Below are 13,938 nucleotides of genomic sequence, written 5' to 3' on the forward strand. Positions count from 1 at the left end.
ACTGGCAGGTGACTCTAGCTTCGGCGTGCCACGCTTCGTCAGACAACCGTCTCGTGGGACAACCTGACCACACCCACAAATCTTGGCAGCCACCTGGTACTGGAAGCGCGGCGCAGCCATTGCCATACGTTTCTTGAGTGAGATACGGACATGGAGCTTGGGCCACATCTCTATCACAGACTGTGACGCTCCAGGACGGTGGTGCCATGCGCTGGTTGGGGGGGAGGCAGCATAACACTTGATAACATTTGATGTGAGAGAGATGAAAACAAAATGCACTACCGGGGGTTCACTCACTTTCGGTAGTGCAGCTTGTAAAATGTGGCATCATGAGAGTAATGGCAGGGTGACCACCAAACGCTCCGCTTGGTCTCGTCCAACCCTAACCCCGGATGGTAAGGTCTAAAGGGTGGAAGTGCATGTTTATTCTCATAAACACTCACTCATCCACGGCACATCGAGCCCTCGACGTAGAGCGCAGAGCCATTAGACAATTTTTGAGAGCACGCATCGGAAATTGCGCTCAACTTGATTGACTTTGCAATTCCGAAGCCATACATCTGCAGAATCAACGTTAATGCAATGCCGTGGCTCGCCAAACGGGTGACAGGGCCATCTCTTCCTTTCAATTCCCTAGTTCAGTCATTACGTACGATAGGTATCTCTGACACTCTCGGGGTCATCACCTCACGGTGCCGGACTCCCCCCCGTGAGCATATTCTCAGCAGCAGCCCTGACCGCCCCCATGGCGACCTTGAACAAGCCAGGCCCAATGCTCACTCTGGCAACGCCCATGTCTGCCAACTCCTTGGTAGTCTTGATGCCGGGATATGCGGAGAACGACGCGGCGACCCGACCATCCAACTCCTTCACCAACGTCTCCAAATGATGCTTCGTCATGCCTCCCCGCGGCCCACCCCAGTAAAACACCGTCGTGGCACCCAGCTCCAAATACGCCTTGCCCCTCTCAATCGCCTCCCTGAGCCTGGTCTCATCGTCTAGGCTCTCATCCTCCAAGCAAAACACGTCACATCGAGCGTTGAGCACAAAGTCTGGCGTTCCAGCAGCCTCGGCGGCTTGGAGCGCAGTCTTGAGCCTCTGAACCTGCTCGTCGATGGGGTATAAGCCCTTGTCGAACAAAGGCGATGGGATGGAATCTTCAATGTTGGCGCCGGCAATGCCAGCATTTACAGCGTCAGTGACGACTTCTGAGATGCGCGAGCCATAGCCGTCCCTGAGATCGGCGCTCAGCGGGAGACCGGCTTTCGCGGCAAAGGGTGCAATTCGCTTGATGGATTCGAGGGTTTGCTCAGCTGTGAGGTCCTCGTCTAGCTGTCCGTTGACGGCAGCTATGGCCCACGATGTAGTGGCGACACCTTGGACGAGCTTGGAGGACGGGGTGTTGAGGGAATTGATGGCGTTGAGAGAGGCAACGTCCCAAATGTTGGCGAAGATGATGGGTTTGGAGGGGACATGGAGGGCCTTGAGGGCTTTGGCGGACTCGTTGGCCATGGTGTCGGAGAAGTTGGGGTTGGATGATGAGGGCCCAAATGTTGGAGAAGCGGGCCAAGGGACAGATGACACTTTATATATCTCTTGAGGTTGTGGTATGAGTCAACCATCAAAGTCCCCAGGTGACGTTATGCTAACGAGTTGTTCATGCTTATCAGAGCTTAAGGCGGTCTGTTTGTGGCCGGGGTGCTGAGTCGAGGGTTGGGGCCTTGGTCGCAATGGCCCAATGCATATCGTATGTTGATTTAAAAATCTAAAGCGCCCCACGGAGCATGTTTCCTGGCGGTTCTCGTCTTGACGTATAAATCACGCAGCCGTGAATTCTCGTCGACTGACTAATCAAAGGACTAATCAAAGGCGCAAACTTTGGTTCGGTGCGGGGGACATTCGCCTGAAAAGAACACAGTGCAAGCAGTATTGAGGGCGGGTCGGCTCTGTCCGTGAACCGGTGGGAGCATTTGTGCTTGCTTGTTTCACGAAGCCGAGTCAAGTGAAAGATTCACATTGATTGAGCGATGTAGCCGCCAACATGTACACAGCAGGGCGCAGCGCCGCAGACCATCGACGCCAATGCATAGTTGCACTCAGCATCCCCCCTGCTCACGAGAATAATGAGTTGCCACGTCGGGTCGAGCCGTGCCTGCCAACTCTCTAACTCCGATACCAATTCGTAGAGTCTGTTCTTGATGATGGAACATCTCAGCCTCCCCAACCGGCAAGATTCCGGCATCTGGATAATCGATGTCGCAAGAGATAGTTTGCCGTGAAGCACCGAGGAAGCTGAGGATTTGCGCAGTACTTACTCACACGCCTTGACCTATTCAATTCCACAATGGGATGGCTTGATGGATAGTGTCTAGCCCACGTAGGCACGAGCTGAAGGAAGCGGCAGCAATGCCCTGTCAACTGAGTATTTGATTCGTCATCCGCAAGTGACGGCACAGGCTGGCTGTGAGCTGAAAAGGGGGGTGGGCTACTCTATTATAACAAGATACCAGTTGACCCTTTGACTCAAACACCATGCAACGCCGCGGAGTGTAATGCGGAGATTGTTGCAACTCTTATCAACTCTTCAAGTATTATATCATGTCTGCCAACGTCCTCGATGCGAGGCTAGAAACCCAGTTCCTGGACGGACGAGTCAGACACTTTCGGAATTTTCCAGAGGGGAGGAAGTATGGATAGCTGACAGGATTCTGGTTGAAGGCATGTTGGGAAGTGTGTGGCTGGAGATTTGACAGAACTCACATGCATCCGTGGCAACAGACTCGCCATCCAAGGTTCGCGCTGTCAAGGTAATTCGAAAGCTCACCTTGAGCGAGAATTGGAATTATTTGAGAGAGTTGGAGATTTCCCTACGGTTCTCTACTCCTGATAATGCGAAGCTTATGAACTAGCCAGTACGCTGATTCTTTTGTCCAATCAGCCGGATGGTTTGAGAATTTAGATTCGGTATTCATCATCTTGGAGTCATGAGTATCTCCCGCCTTGCAAGGATTCAAAATAAGAACTCGGCCGGTGGAATCTGATAGCATGCACGCAGGCTATTTGTATCCCGAAGGTCGGCTGAAGTTGCGGCGCAAGAACTTCCAGCATTCACTCCTGCGTCTCTGGCTTGGTCCACACAATCTCTTCTCCTCGAATACGAGGGCCCGGCCCCGGCTTGGACGCACAGGTTCTTTTGCCGGGCTTTCGTCATTTGTCGTTGGAAGCGGTACTCGCCCCCGTCCCCTGGCGCAAGCAGAGACGGCCCTAACTTGTCATGTAGACCAGATGCTTTGTGTTGAGAGCTGATTACGCGACAGACGTTGAAACAAGTGCAGCATATGGCGTCTGGACATCCAGCAAACGGGTCAACAAGATACTCCAGAAGGGAGACCTCGCGACGAACGGAAGAGTAGTGCTATTTTTCTCGGCCATCCAAAGGTATGTCGTTCATCTCGTACCTGTGGCAGCCAGGCGTCTGGTGTCTCTGCGACAAGACTTTGGGCATGGCATGAAGACGGCTGACGTGAAAGCGAGCCTCAGCCGGAGGTTCTGTGGTGTTGCCTAGATGACGCGTGAAGTGGACTGGGAGAATACGGACGAGCATTGGGTACGGACGAGCATTGGGTCGAGGAATCTTGGCAGGGGTGAGTTGATACCAAACCCAACCCAGATGATGATGCTGATTCCGGCTCACAGGAGATTCACTCCGGGGTGGCTTTGCCTTGATGAGCTGCCTTTCGATAGAGTCAGTCGTGTTCCTGCCAGGGAGAGCACTCCGGGATTTCGAGCGATGGCGTGCTACGATGGGACCGAGATATCGGCCGCATCAGCCTATGAGCTCTTGCAGGCTTTCACGTCTGGATCACTACAGTAAAGCCGAAGTGTAACATGGTTGGTTTAAGAATGAGAAGCACAACGACGTGAATAATGTACAATCTTTGATGTGCCGCTGGAAATAATGTTAGAAATCCATCATGTTCATCTGCTACGCATCAACCAGCAGCGGAAGCACATGCTCATTTCTGCAGCCTCTTGAACCGCCTGCTTCACAAAAACGAATTCACGCCCGCATGTCGCCCTCGCCAGCATGTCGAGCAGAAGCCACGTCTCTGGACGACGGTCAGATTTACCCCATAGATGCGAGCTTAAACACTCGACTCTGCAACGGCAGACACTTCGATAGACGGCAAGGTGACTTCGTCGGCGACACGAATAAGAACAGACCCCATCCCGTGAGCCTTGCCCCAACTGCTATGCGCCTCTCGAATCTCATCCAGCCCCCAGACCTGCTTAATAGGAACCTTGAGCTTGCCCTGCTGCACCAACTGCATGAGCCGGGCCAGATTCTCGGTAAAGTCCTTGTCCTTGCTAATGTCGTAAAACCTCGTCGACTTGTTGCTCCACACGGCCGCATTCCGCAGCAGCATCTTGGCGACGCTCGGGACCGGCGATCCATATTTGCCCTTGTCATCACCGAGATACGGCAGGTTTGCTCCGTAGCCAACCAGCCGAGCCGGCTCACGGTCGCACAGAATAGAGTACGACCGGTCAAAGCTTTCAAACCCGAGAGCATCAAAGACGGCATGGGCACCGCCCAGGTCCTGCATCTCCTTGATCCACCTCTGGTCTTTATACGAGAACGGCACAGCGCCCATCTTCTCGAGGTCCCCGTGGTTTCTCTCCGACGAGGTGCCGTAGACTGTCGCTCCTCGCAGCTGCGACAGGGCCATGATGGCCTGGCCCACGGCGCCGCTGAGGCCGTGCACAAAGACGCGCTGCTTCTCGGCCACCCTGGCCGTGTGGAAGACCATGGCGTACGCGGTCGCCCAGTCGAGGACCAGGGCGCAGGCGACTTGCGAGTCGATGCCGGCCGGGACGGGAATCAGCTTGCCCTGCGGGACGTTGACCAGCTCGGACTGGGAGCCGTACACTGTCAGCGCGGCGACCCGGTCGCCGGCCCGGAACTTGGTGCACGCGGAGCCGTTGGCCTTGACGCGGCCGACGAGGCAGTATCCCGGCGTGAGAGGTGCAGAGGGCTGCTGGGGGTACCGGCCCAGACGCATGTGGATGTCTGCTCCGGAGAAGCCGCTGTAGATGATGCCAACTTGGACTTCGTTTGGCGACGGGGGCGGCATGGGTTCCGTCACGATGTGGACATTGGAGACGTCGCCAAAGGCAGATATGACGACCTTCTTGGTTGTCGGCTGCGCATCATTCGCCATTCTTTGCTATAACGCTCCGGCTGCCCTTTCTGAAACGGTTTGTTACGAGTGATATCAGACTTGCGGTCGGCGGATTCTGATGAGGATGAGCGAATGACGTTGAAACTGTGGCGGTCTTATACTTTATCGTCGTCAGGCTGGCACACGGCGGCATGGTGGTTGGCCCGATGTGCGCCACGCGGCTGAATCTTGCATTGCGGCACCAGCATGCGAATGTAGGGCTTACAAGGACAAACGAGGAGGCATGCTGCGTCGTGTGAGATGATGACGCTCGTGTCAATTGGATTGTAGACTCCAGGCCAGGAAGGCTGTTGCTGTTTGACTGGCACGAGCGTAGGCTCGACCGGGTCGTCTGACTGCATATGCCTTGCTGAAATGGCATGTACTATTTCCAGTTTGAGGCTCGAGGCAGGGCTCTCTGCATGGTGCCAGCAAGTCTGACGATGAGAGGCATTGTCCTCGAAGCACGCGATCAAGTTTGACCTGGCCGAACAAGGTTTCGCATGGTTTTTCTCGTGTAGCCAATGGCTGGGTGCATCTCTTCCTGGGACCTGGACAAACTATTCCCAGAGATGCTGTCTCGACAACAAATTCTCGGTCCCACAGCACGGCACAGCATCCCCACATCAGCCGGCGTCTCCGGACAAGAGAATTGCCCAGATAGGCAACAACATATTTTGGCCCTCGGGCCTCGGTGGCGGAAGGGGCCTAGTTGCACGAAGCCAAGGTTTTTGCGGCGGGCGATTTCTCACCAAGTTTGTATCGGCGGTGTGCTCGCGTGACAAACTCCCTCCTTCTGCGCTACGGGTGGAGAAGTAGCAGTACATGCTTTCGGCGAGATGAAGTTATCCGTCCGGTGCCTGATCCAAGGATACCAAAGCCATTGCTGCGCTGTTTCGTCGTTGCAGCCAGCGCGCATCGAGCGTGTCTGCATTGGTCGTGGCAAACTCAGACATGGCGAAAGCGGCTGTTCACGGGGGGCTGACTGCATAAAACGCCAAAGACCACACAGGAAACGGTATTGGAAGAAAACAGACGGGCTTCGAAACCGGCAAAGCCTAGGATGCATCATGTTTTATTTTTTTTTTAGTTTATGCCAAGTGCATGCAGCACTCATCGGCCAATCAAATAGTGACGCTGACAGGTCTCAAAGCAGGCTTCGCGTGGCGGTTGCGTCACCACCGGCACACCGGGCAGTCCAGTGCCGGTATTTGTGGATCAGCAGCCACTCATCAAGCCTGGTTGGTGGCATGCGTCGCTCCTTCCCAGCCGCTAGATCAGGGCAAGACTCGGAAGGTACTGGTACAAGAGCCCAAGATCCTGGACTCAAGTCGACCTGGATGCTCATAAATCTATTCCCGCCGCCAAGGTCCCGAGGCTGAGCTGCACCGGACATTTTATCATCCCTTTTTCTCCTTTGTTTCATCTCCCATTCCAATACTTATCAACAAAACGACTCTGTTACAACGACAGACTCCCTCTCTCTTTTGCTGCAGCCAAGTTCTAGACGACGCAACCATCAATGAAGCCTCTCCGTTGACCGACAAGCCATTCCGCACCAAGAAAACCCAAGTGCATCGCCAAACTGCACCATGGCCGCCGCAGACGCCACGGCAACGTCCAAACTGGCCTCGTATTTCGCCCGGCTCAGCCCAGTTCCGGCCTTCCCAGAGTACACTGGCCCATTCAAGGTCGGCACTGTCGATGTCGAAATTCCAGTCACAGATTTGCACTCCCCAAGCCCTGCGCCCGCCAACGCCGTTGATATTCCAACGGTCCAGTTCCGCGTCTTCTATCCTGCTGTTCCCGAATCCAGCGAGAAGCGCATTACATGGCTACCAAACCCCCAGAGGCACCATGTTTCTGCTTACACCAAGTTTGTGGGCATTGGATCAACCTTGGCAGACATCCTCTCGTATGCGCCCATGTCTCCTCTCCTTGGCCAATAGTGACAACATGTGCTGACAGATGCCACAGATTCCTGCCTCGACACCTTCACTACACAACCATCCCAGTCCACAAGAATGCTGAAGCTGCCGATTCCGAAACGAAGCGATGGCCGACAATGATCTTCTCCCACGGACTGGGTGGTGGACGAAATTCGTATTCCTACATTGCCGGGTCGCTGGCATCCCACGGTGTTGTTGTCTTCTGCCCCGAACATCGCGATGGTAGTGCTGCTGTCTCCTTCATCAGACTAGCCGACTCGTCAAGCCGCTTCTTCTCCTCGGCCGCTCGCCGCATTGTGCCGTATAATCGCATACCGCACCATGTCACACCGGAAGTCTACGAGGCCCGCGAGGACCAGCTGCGCGTTCGACTGTGGGAGCTTGGCCTACTCCATGACGCCATGCTTGCGATTGATGAGGGTAGGGGGTTTACCAATATGAATCTGACCACGCCAACGCTGAAACAGTTCATCGGGCGTCTCGATGTTCACGAGCCCGGTCGCATCATCTTTGGTGGACATAGTTTTGGTGCCGCCACAGTCCACCAATTTCTGAAATGCAACTATTATGCCGACGTTGCCGAGGTTGCTAATATGAAAAAGCCTCTCTTCACGCCTGCCAAGGATAGTAGCATTCGGAAGCAGATTACAGAGAAAAACGTCACGATGCTTCTTGACATGTGGTGCTTGCCTGTACTTGGACCTAATTCAAAGCCCCTTTACGACCTACCCCTACCTGTATACGCCGACGTGCCCTCTGCACCTGGCGGCACAGCTCTCCTTGCCGTTGAGTCGGAGGCCTTCCACAAATGGACCGAGCATCTGCACGTCAAGGCCAAGCTCTTGTCGCCGGATCCAACCTCCAAAACCGTTACGCCGCCATTATTCGAACGCCCCAGCGGTATAAAGCTGCCAGAACCCAACTTCTTTTACGTCGTCAACTCGGCACATCTCAGCCAATCTGACTTTGGTATTCTGTTCCCCTGGTTAACCAAGAAAATATTTGATGCCGAACAGCCGGAGCGCGCACTGCGCTTAAATCTCCGCGCTCAACTGCAGCTGTTGCGGGCGAACGGTATTCCCGTGGCTCGCACGTACGCGGGTGACCTTGTTGATGGCGCCCATGTGGACAAGTTGAATGCCAGGAAGGACGGCCAGATACCGTTAACCGAGGAAGGAATAGACGACGACAGAGCCATATTCGACAGGAGTGGCAACGATAGCGTTGACCACTGGAAATGGATCGACTTGATTGGGCTGGGTGATTTTGTCGGTGAGAATTTTGGCAAATCCGTAGAAGAAGAGGTGGAAGAGGGGGAGGAGCAGATGCAGGGTGAAATGGAACCGAGCGAGAATGAAGCTGTTCAGCCCTTGGTGCGGACTTTGAGCGCCGCTGCATGAAGAATGACTTGTAGATACCCGTTGTGTATGTGTTTTTCTTTTTTAGTATTGCATGGTTGGGCGTTGGATACGAGCATAGCATACATGTTTGGGTAATGGAAAAGTTGCCGTTGCCTCTGTTTTCAACTCTTACTCGGATTTGATGTCGACAAACTCCGACAGAACAAGCATTCCCGTGAACAGGACCTACGCTGCAAGGTAATGTACGGGACCCTTGTCAACGCCGTCATCTCATCCTCGGCCGCTTCGTTATAATGTCGTCGTTGACGACAGACTGGGCAAGGGGGCGAGGACTCGGGTTGACCCGGCGCCATCTGCTCCATTGAGAGACAAAGCAGGCCACTCTTGTGCCTTTGTGCTGTCGGAGAGAAAGGCTAGATGCTGAATGGTGTGTTGGTATTGCGCTGGGCTATTAGGTTGAGCAGTGAGGACGGCAGATGCATGGCGAATGCCAGTGCTGCATTACTTCGGATGCCGCCTGCATGTTGTTAGCGCGCCTGTTTGATGACGATTCTTGGTATCTGCTATGTCCTGCCGCAATTTGGGTAAATGGAGCTGGGAAAGAGAGCTGCAGGCTGCGGCCAAATTCTTGAAACACCAAGACACCACCTGTACCTGTTCTGAACATGAGCACGAACAAACAGCATCAGGGCCACGTTGTTTATCAGTAGGTCAGGCTACCACGCCAGGGTTAAGTTATCAGACATGTATATCCATAAGTGCTTTTGGGCATGAGATTTATATTTGTCTTGTGCCTGGGCGAACTCGAGGGCTTCTCGAGCGTGGATGGCCTGTTTAGCATGTGGGAGTCTCCCCTTGTTGGATGTACACACATCCATGTTCATGTGTAGCTCTGGGCATGAGTTTCATCTTTGTCCACTTCCAAGTGTGGATGGTTTGTTCAGTAAATTGTTGGTTCCCTTTGTCGGCTAGATAAGCCAGCTCATCCTCCTCCAAGTTGCGCATCGACTGACGACTTTTTCCAACATTCTACATGGATTTTTCTGTTCATCTTTTTCACAGCGCTACATTTTGAAGCTTTATTTACCTTTTCCTTCTTCGCTATCGCGCAGTTCGACAAGAGTGGTGTCGAGTCTTTGGCCGTCGTCGTTGTCTCGCCTGGGGAGACGATCCTTTGAGGCCGATAACGACGTTGAAATGCAAGTCAAAAGTCACTCAGTCGAGTTCACAGACATCCCTCGTGATCGAGCCGATACCTCGGTCAGAGAAAAGCCTGTCGTCACTTTCAAGGAGGACGTTAGTTTTGCAAAGGACAACGCTGCCTCTAGGAAAGACGGAGCAAGGAGTAAGAGTGAAGAGAACAATGGCGCCGTCCCTGCAGGCAAGGAGCCGGAAATCAAGAATCTCTACACCCACATTTATGAAGGCAAATTATGGTGGTTAGAGCAGAATCCTGATGGTAAACTGAGTGCAATCATGCCCCCCGAGGACGTTGAGAAATTTGCCGTCATCCATCGACGCCGTAAGTGGAACAACACCCTCTTTGGCCGATGCAACTCACATGGCGACTAATTGTTCTTGCCTGGCGAAATGTTACACAAGTTCAGATATATCAGAACACATCGAAAGTCACAGCATCGTGATCCATTCGCCGCACCTAAAGGAGGCTTTGAAACCAGTCTTTCAGGACTATCCAGAAATCGATTTCACGTCGTCGTCACTGCAGATAATGACTCCGTTCCTTTGCTTCGTCTACCGATGGGAACAATTTAAAGCTGCCAAAGATGAGGCGGCGCGGCATCCCGAGACCAAAGCGTACATGGATCTTCTCTACAACATGATAGTCGAGCGGCTGAGGAACAGTGTGGACGCCCGAAAACACTGCTTGGAAACTCGAACGGTTACATTCGTGGAACTGTGGACTATTTACCCCCCTGGCTCTGGTGTCTTGTATCGCGGGCATGACAACAATCCTGTGTATGGTCGAGAGCCCGGGTATTGTCGCCATCTTCAAGCGTTTCAAGTTATAAGGTCGTCATATAAAACAGCCACGGACGGCAAGCAACTTTATGTTCTTGAATGCAAGTTCATCAGCATGTGGCAGGGCTTGGCCTGGTACCAGGGGGAGGTCGAAATCTCCCAATATGAAGGGCGTAAACAATTCGCCTCCCTGCCCCTGATTCCGCTTGAGGGCCACGAGCATCAAGGGCAGTTTACAACGCGGCTTGGCGGGAGGGGTCAGAAGTTTATGAACCTCGCAAGTTCCTCGGCCCAGCCCAAAGAGTACGACAGAGGTGCCCTCTCGCGGCGGGAGTGTGGCTGCAGAGGAGGCGGGATGGAGGTCGAGGGCCGCATCATGCTTGGTGGGGAGGAGGATGGACTTTCCCCCGGGGACTACAAGTTACTACAAAGGCTGCAGGCCAACCGTGACGATGTTTTTACATCACCGTCGTCGTCGTCCGAATCCTCCAGCAGCCAAGTCCCGCCAACCGTGACAGAGGACCAACTCATGTACACGTCGCCCGTCATCCGTGCCTGGTCTTTCAAAAAGGAGGCCTGGATGGACTTGTTGGTCGACGGCATGCGCGATGTGCAGTTCGATGAAATGCATTGAAGTCAGTGACTCTACCGAAGGCTGCACATGTCGGCATCAAGACCTTCGTTAAAGAATATATGGCCGCGGGACCGCATCACGACCAGGCCATACATCTAGTCGGCGGGCCTTGCACCGGCAAGACGCGCACTGCTGAAGCCATCGCCGAAGTGTGCCAAAAGCAACTCATCACCATCAACGCGTATGACTTGGGCATCAATTCGTCCATTGTAAAGAGGAAGCTACGGGGGGTTTTCAACACGGCATGTGCGCGGAATACCTGGGTGCTTATCAAGCGCAGCGACGAGTTTCTAGCGAAGCCGACAACGTCTGACTCGAAAACCTGGCGGGAGCTCAAGTCTACTTTCCGCCAGTGCGTCAGGGACTTTGAGGGCTTGGTGCTCTTCAGCAGCGACCGCATTCAAGATCTGCAACCATGCTTGCAGGGTAGAATTTCGCTCCAGATAGACCTGTCCCCTCTCGGACCGGGACAGAGGGAGCGAATATGGACGTCATCTGTGAAGAACAGCGCGTCTTGCGCTGGGCTGCGCCGGTACGATCTCCCAACAGATAAGATGGAGCAGCTGATCCGTATAGATCTGAACCGGAAGCAGATTGAGAAGGCGGCAGAACGATGGTATTGGTCGACCGGCGATGACGGACTGGAGCTAGAGGATCTCATATCTATTGCGAGCGAGATGCAGAAGGTCGGTAGGCGATGTCGGCCGGCATATGCAGAAATTGACGACGACGGCTACGCCTCCGGCTCCGGCGAAAACCAAATGGATGACTGGACCAAGTAGTATGGTTATGTGTCTGTATCGGAGGTCGCAGACCGTCTGTTTGGCGTATTCCCGTGGCTTCATAACCATATTACAAGGCCGTCGGGGGGAGACTATCATCGCAGAATGCCACGAAATATACAACTTGTCACATGTTCCACGTGTGTGATGACTGATGTGAACACATAAAACACTGACTCGTCGCAGGCCCTCTAGTAAGGAAGATCCAGGTGTCATGCTGCCCCCTTTTCCAGTTCACGGCATGTAGCGCAACCTAGTCTGCGGCAACTCCCAGTTCGTGTTTCTATTTCCGTGCGATGAACGCAGGAACACCTGTGCCGGGGCGAGAACTTTATCCCCATTTGATGCCTCGCCTTCAGCTTCGGCGCCATTGAGCAGGAGTGATGCGTTATGGTGGGACTCGAGCATCGCCAAGATGGGTGCGATCGTCTGATTCCCGATACTGGAGAGGGTAATGATGTGCAGGGCAAGCTTCAGCTGCTTATGGAGTGCCTGGTTCCTATTTTAGATTGCAGGGCGATGTTAGACACATTGTGACGATGTCTTGCATCGAGATATGATTGTCAATGTGGTTTCGCCGTCATCAATGAAACTCTCGGATGTTGAGTAGAGTGGTACTCTCTTCGGACGCAAGCAGCGCAATACAGATCCAACAGGAAAACTCGCGGTCTTCTATTGCCCTGGCTCTCCGTCATGTTGCTAGCCAACCAGTCGGACAATTACATCATTTACATGCATTGCTGACCATCTAATTCGCAGTGCCATCAACCCTGCGCAACGCCACCAGTCACCTCAACCTAGTCATGATTCCGCTACGGCTGATTCAACTGGATAAGAAATACGATTGATTTATAACATTCCTACTGTTTCATATACCTGCCATTGATCAACATATCCAGATAGCCAAGGATATAAAAGACTTACACCCGTCCCCGGAACCACCACCACCAGACTCAACTTGATCCATCGCAAACATGAAGCCCTCAGGAGCAGCAATCTCGCTTGGCTTCGATGCCCTTGTCAGCTCAGCTGCAGCCTCCCCCGTGCAACTCGAGCAGCGCGCCGCCACCGTCAAGGGCTTCGACATCTCGAGCTACCAGCCCAACGTCGACTTCCACAAGGCCTACGCCGACGGCGCTCGCTTCGTCATCATCAAGGTCCCCTCTCCTCAGCACACTTGAACTCCCATCACAGCAAACTAACGACGTCCAGGCCACCGAGGGAACCACCTACACCGACAAGACCTTCTCCGAGCACTACACGGGCGCAACCGAGGCCAAGCTCATCCGCGGCGCGTACCACTTCGCCCACCCCGGGCAGAACCAGGCCTCAGCCGAGGCTGACTTCTTCGTCAAGAACGGCGGCGGCTGGTCAGGGGACGGCATCACCCTTCCCGGCATGGTCGATCTGGAATCCGAAAAGGGCCACCCCCAGTGCTGGGGGTTATCGCATTCCTCTATGGTCGCTTGGATCAGGGACTTTGCCGACACGTACCGCGAGAAAACTACGCGGTGGCCCATGCTGTATACTAACCCGTCGTGGTGGTCCTCTTGTACCGGAAACTCGCAGGCCTTCAAGGACACCTGCCCGCTGGTTCTGGCGCGCTACGCCGGCTCTCCTGGCGCTATTCCTGGGGGCTGGCGCGCCCAGACGATTTGGCAGGATAGCGACAAGAGCCCGTGGGGTGGCGACTCTGATGTTTTCAATGGAGACTTGGCCCGGCTGAAGAAGCTTGCTACCGGTTGCCGGGGGTCGGGTGTCGGGTGCGTTGATCACGTTTGTCAATCAGATTCCAAGGGGGTAGCCAACGAGAAGCATTGTACAATATACGCGATTTGGTTTACAGAATGTAGTAAAGGGGAGTAAATCAAATTCTTTATTGTGCTGTAAGTCCAAGCTTGACATGTCTGTCCACATTCCATGTCCTCAATGAGTGCGCAGATAGATGAGCCCGTCGCCTTGGGCAAGACGAGGTGAAGCCGGCTGCTACGCCACCTAGCACTACCTGGG

General features: G+C 53.9%; 6 protein-coding genes across 6 annotated transcripts; 4 read left to right on the forward strand and 2 right to left on the reverse strand.

The window, feature by feature from the left end:
* Positions 1-687: 687 nt before the first annotated feature.
* G6M90_00g063150 (uncharacterized protein) lies at positions 688-1,512 on the reverse strand (the record flags this gene model as incomplete). The annotated part of the gene is made up of 1 exon (XM_014687082.1): positions 688-1,512. One exon carries the CDS (start codon positions 1,510-1,512, stop codon positions 688-690), a length of 825 nt encoding a protein of 274 aa, XP_014542568.1.
* A 2,633-nt stretch (positions 1,513-4,145) lies between these two features.
* Positions 4,146-5,222, reverse strand: indc11 (the record flags this gene model as incomplete). The annotated part of the gene is made up of 1 exon (XM_014687081.1): positions 4,146-5,222. The coding sequence occupies one exon, from the start codon at positions 5,220-5,222 to the stop codon at positions 4,146-4,148; it is 1,077 nt and encodes a 358-aa protein (XP_014542567.1).
* Positions 5,223-6,814: 1,592 nt separating this feature from the next.
* G6M90_00g063170 (uncharacterized protein) lies at positions 6,815-8,571 on the forward strand (the record flags this gene model as incomplete). Its single annotated transcript, XM_014687080.1, has 2 exons — positions 6,815-7,137; positions 7,200-8,571. 2 exons carry the CDS (start codon positions 6,815-6,817, stop codon positions 8,569-8,571), a joined length of 1,695 nt encoding a protein of 564 aa, XP_014542566.1.
* A 1,158-nt stretch (positions 8,572-9,729) lies between these two features.
* Positions 9,730-11,146, forward strand: G6M90_00g063180 (uncharacterized protein; the record flags this gene model as incomplete). Its single annotated transcript, XM_014687079.1, has 2 exons — positions 9,730-10,054; positions 10,140-11,146. 2 exons carry the CDS (start codon positions 9,730-9,732, stop codon positions 11,144-11,146), a joined length of 1,332 nt encoding a protein of 443 aa, XP_014542565.1.
* Positions 11,147-11,205: 59 nt separating this feature from the next.
* G6M90_00g063190 (uncharacterized protein) lies at positions 11,206-11,928 on the forward strand (the record flags this gene model as incomplete). The annotated part of the gene is made up of 1 exon (XM_014687078.1): positions 11,206-11,928. The coding sequence occupies one exon, from the start codon at positions 11,206-11,208 to the stop codon at positions 11,926-11,928; it is 723 nt and encodes a 240-aa protein (XP_014542564.1).
* A 974-nt stretch (positions 11,929-12,902) lies between these two features.
* Positions 12,903-13,794, forward strand: LYS_0 (N,O-diacetylmuramidase; the record flags this gene model as incomplete). The annotated part of the gene is made up of 2 exons (XM_014687077.1): positions 12,903-13,085; positions 13,141-13,794. 2 exons carry the CDS (start codon positions 12,903-12,905, stop codon positions 13,792-13,794), a joined length of 837 nt encoding a protein of 278 aa, XP_014542563.1.
* Positions 13,795-13,938: the final 144 nt, after the last annotated feature.

Source organism: Metarhizium brunneum, chromosome 3, assembly GCF_013426205.1.
Source record: "Metarhizium brunneum chromosome 3, complete sequence".
Taxonomy (NCBI): Eukaryota; Fungi; Ascomycota; class Sordariomycetes; order Hypocreales; family Clavicipitaceae; genus Metarhizium; species Metarhizium brunneum.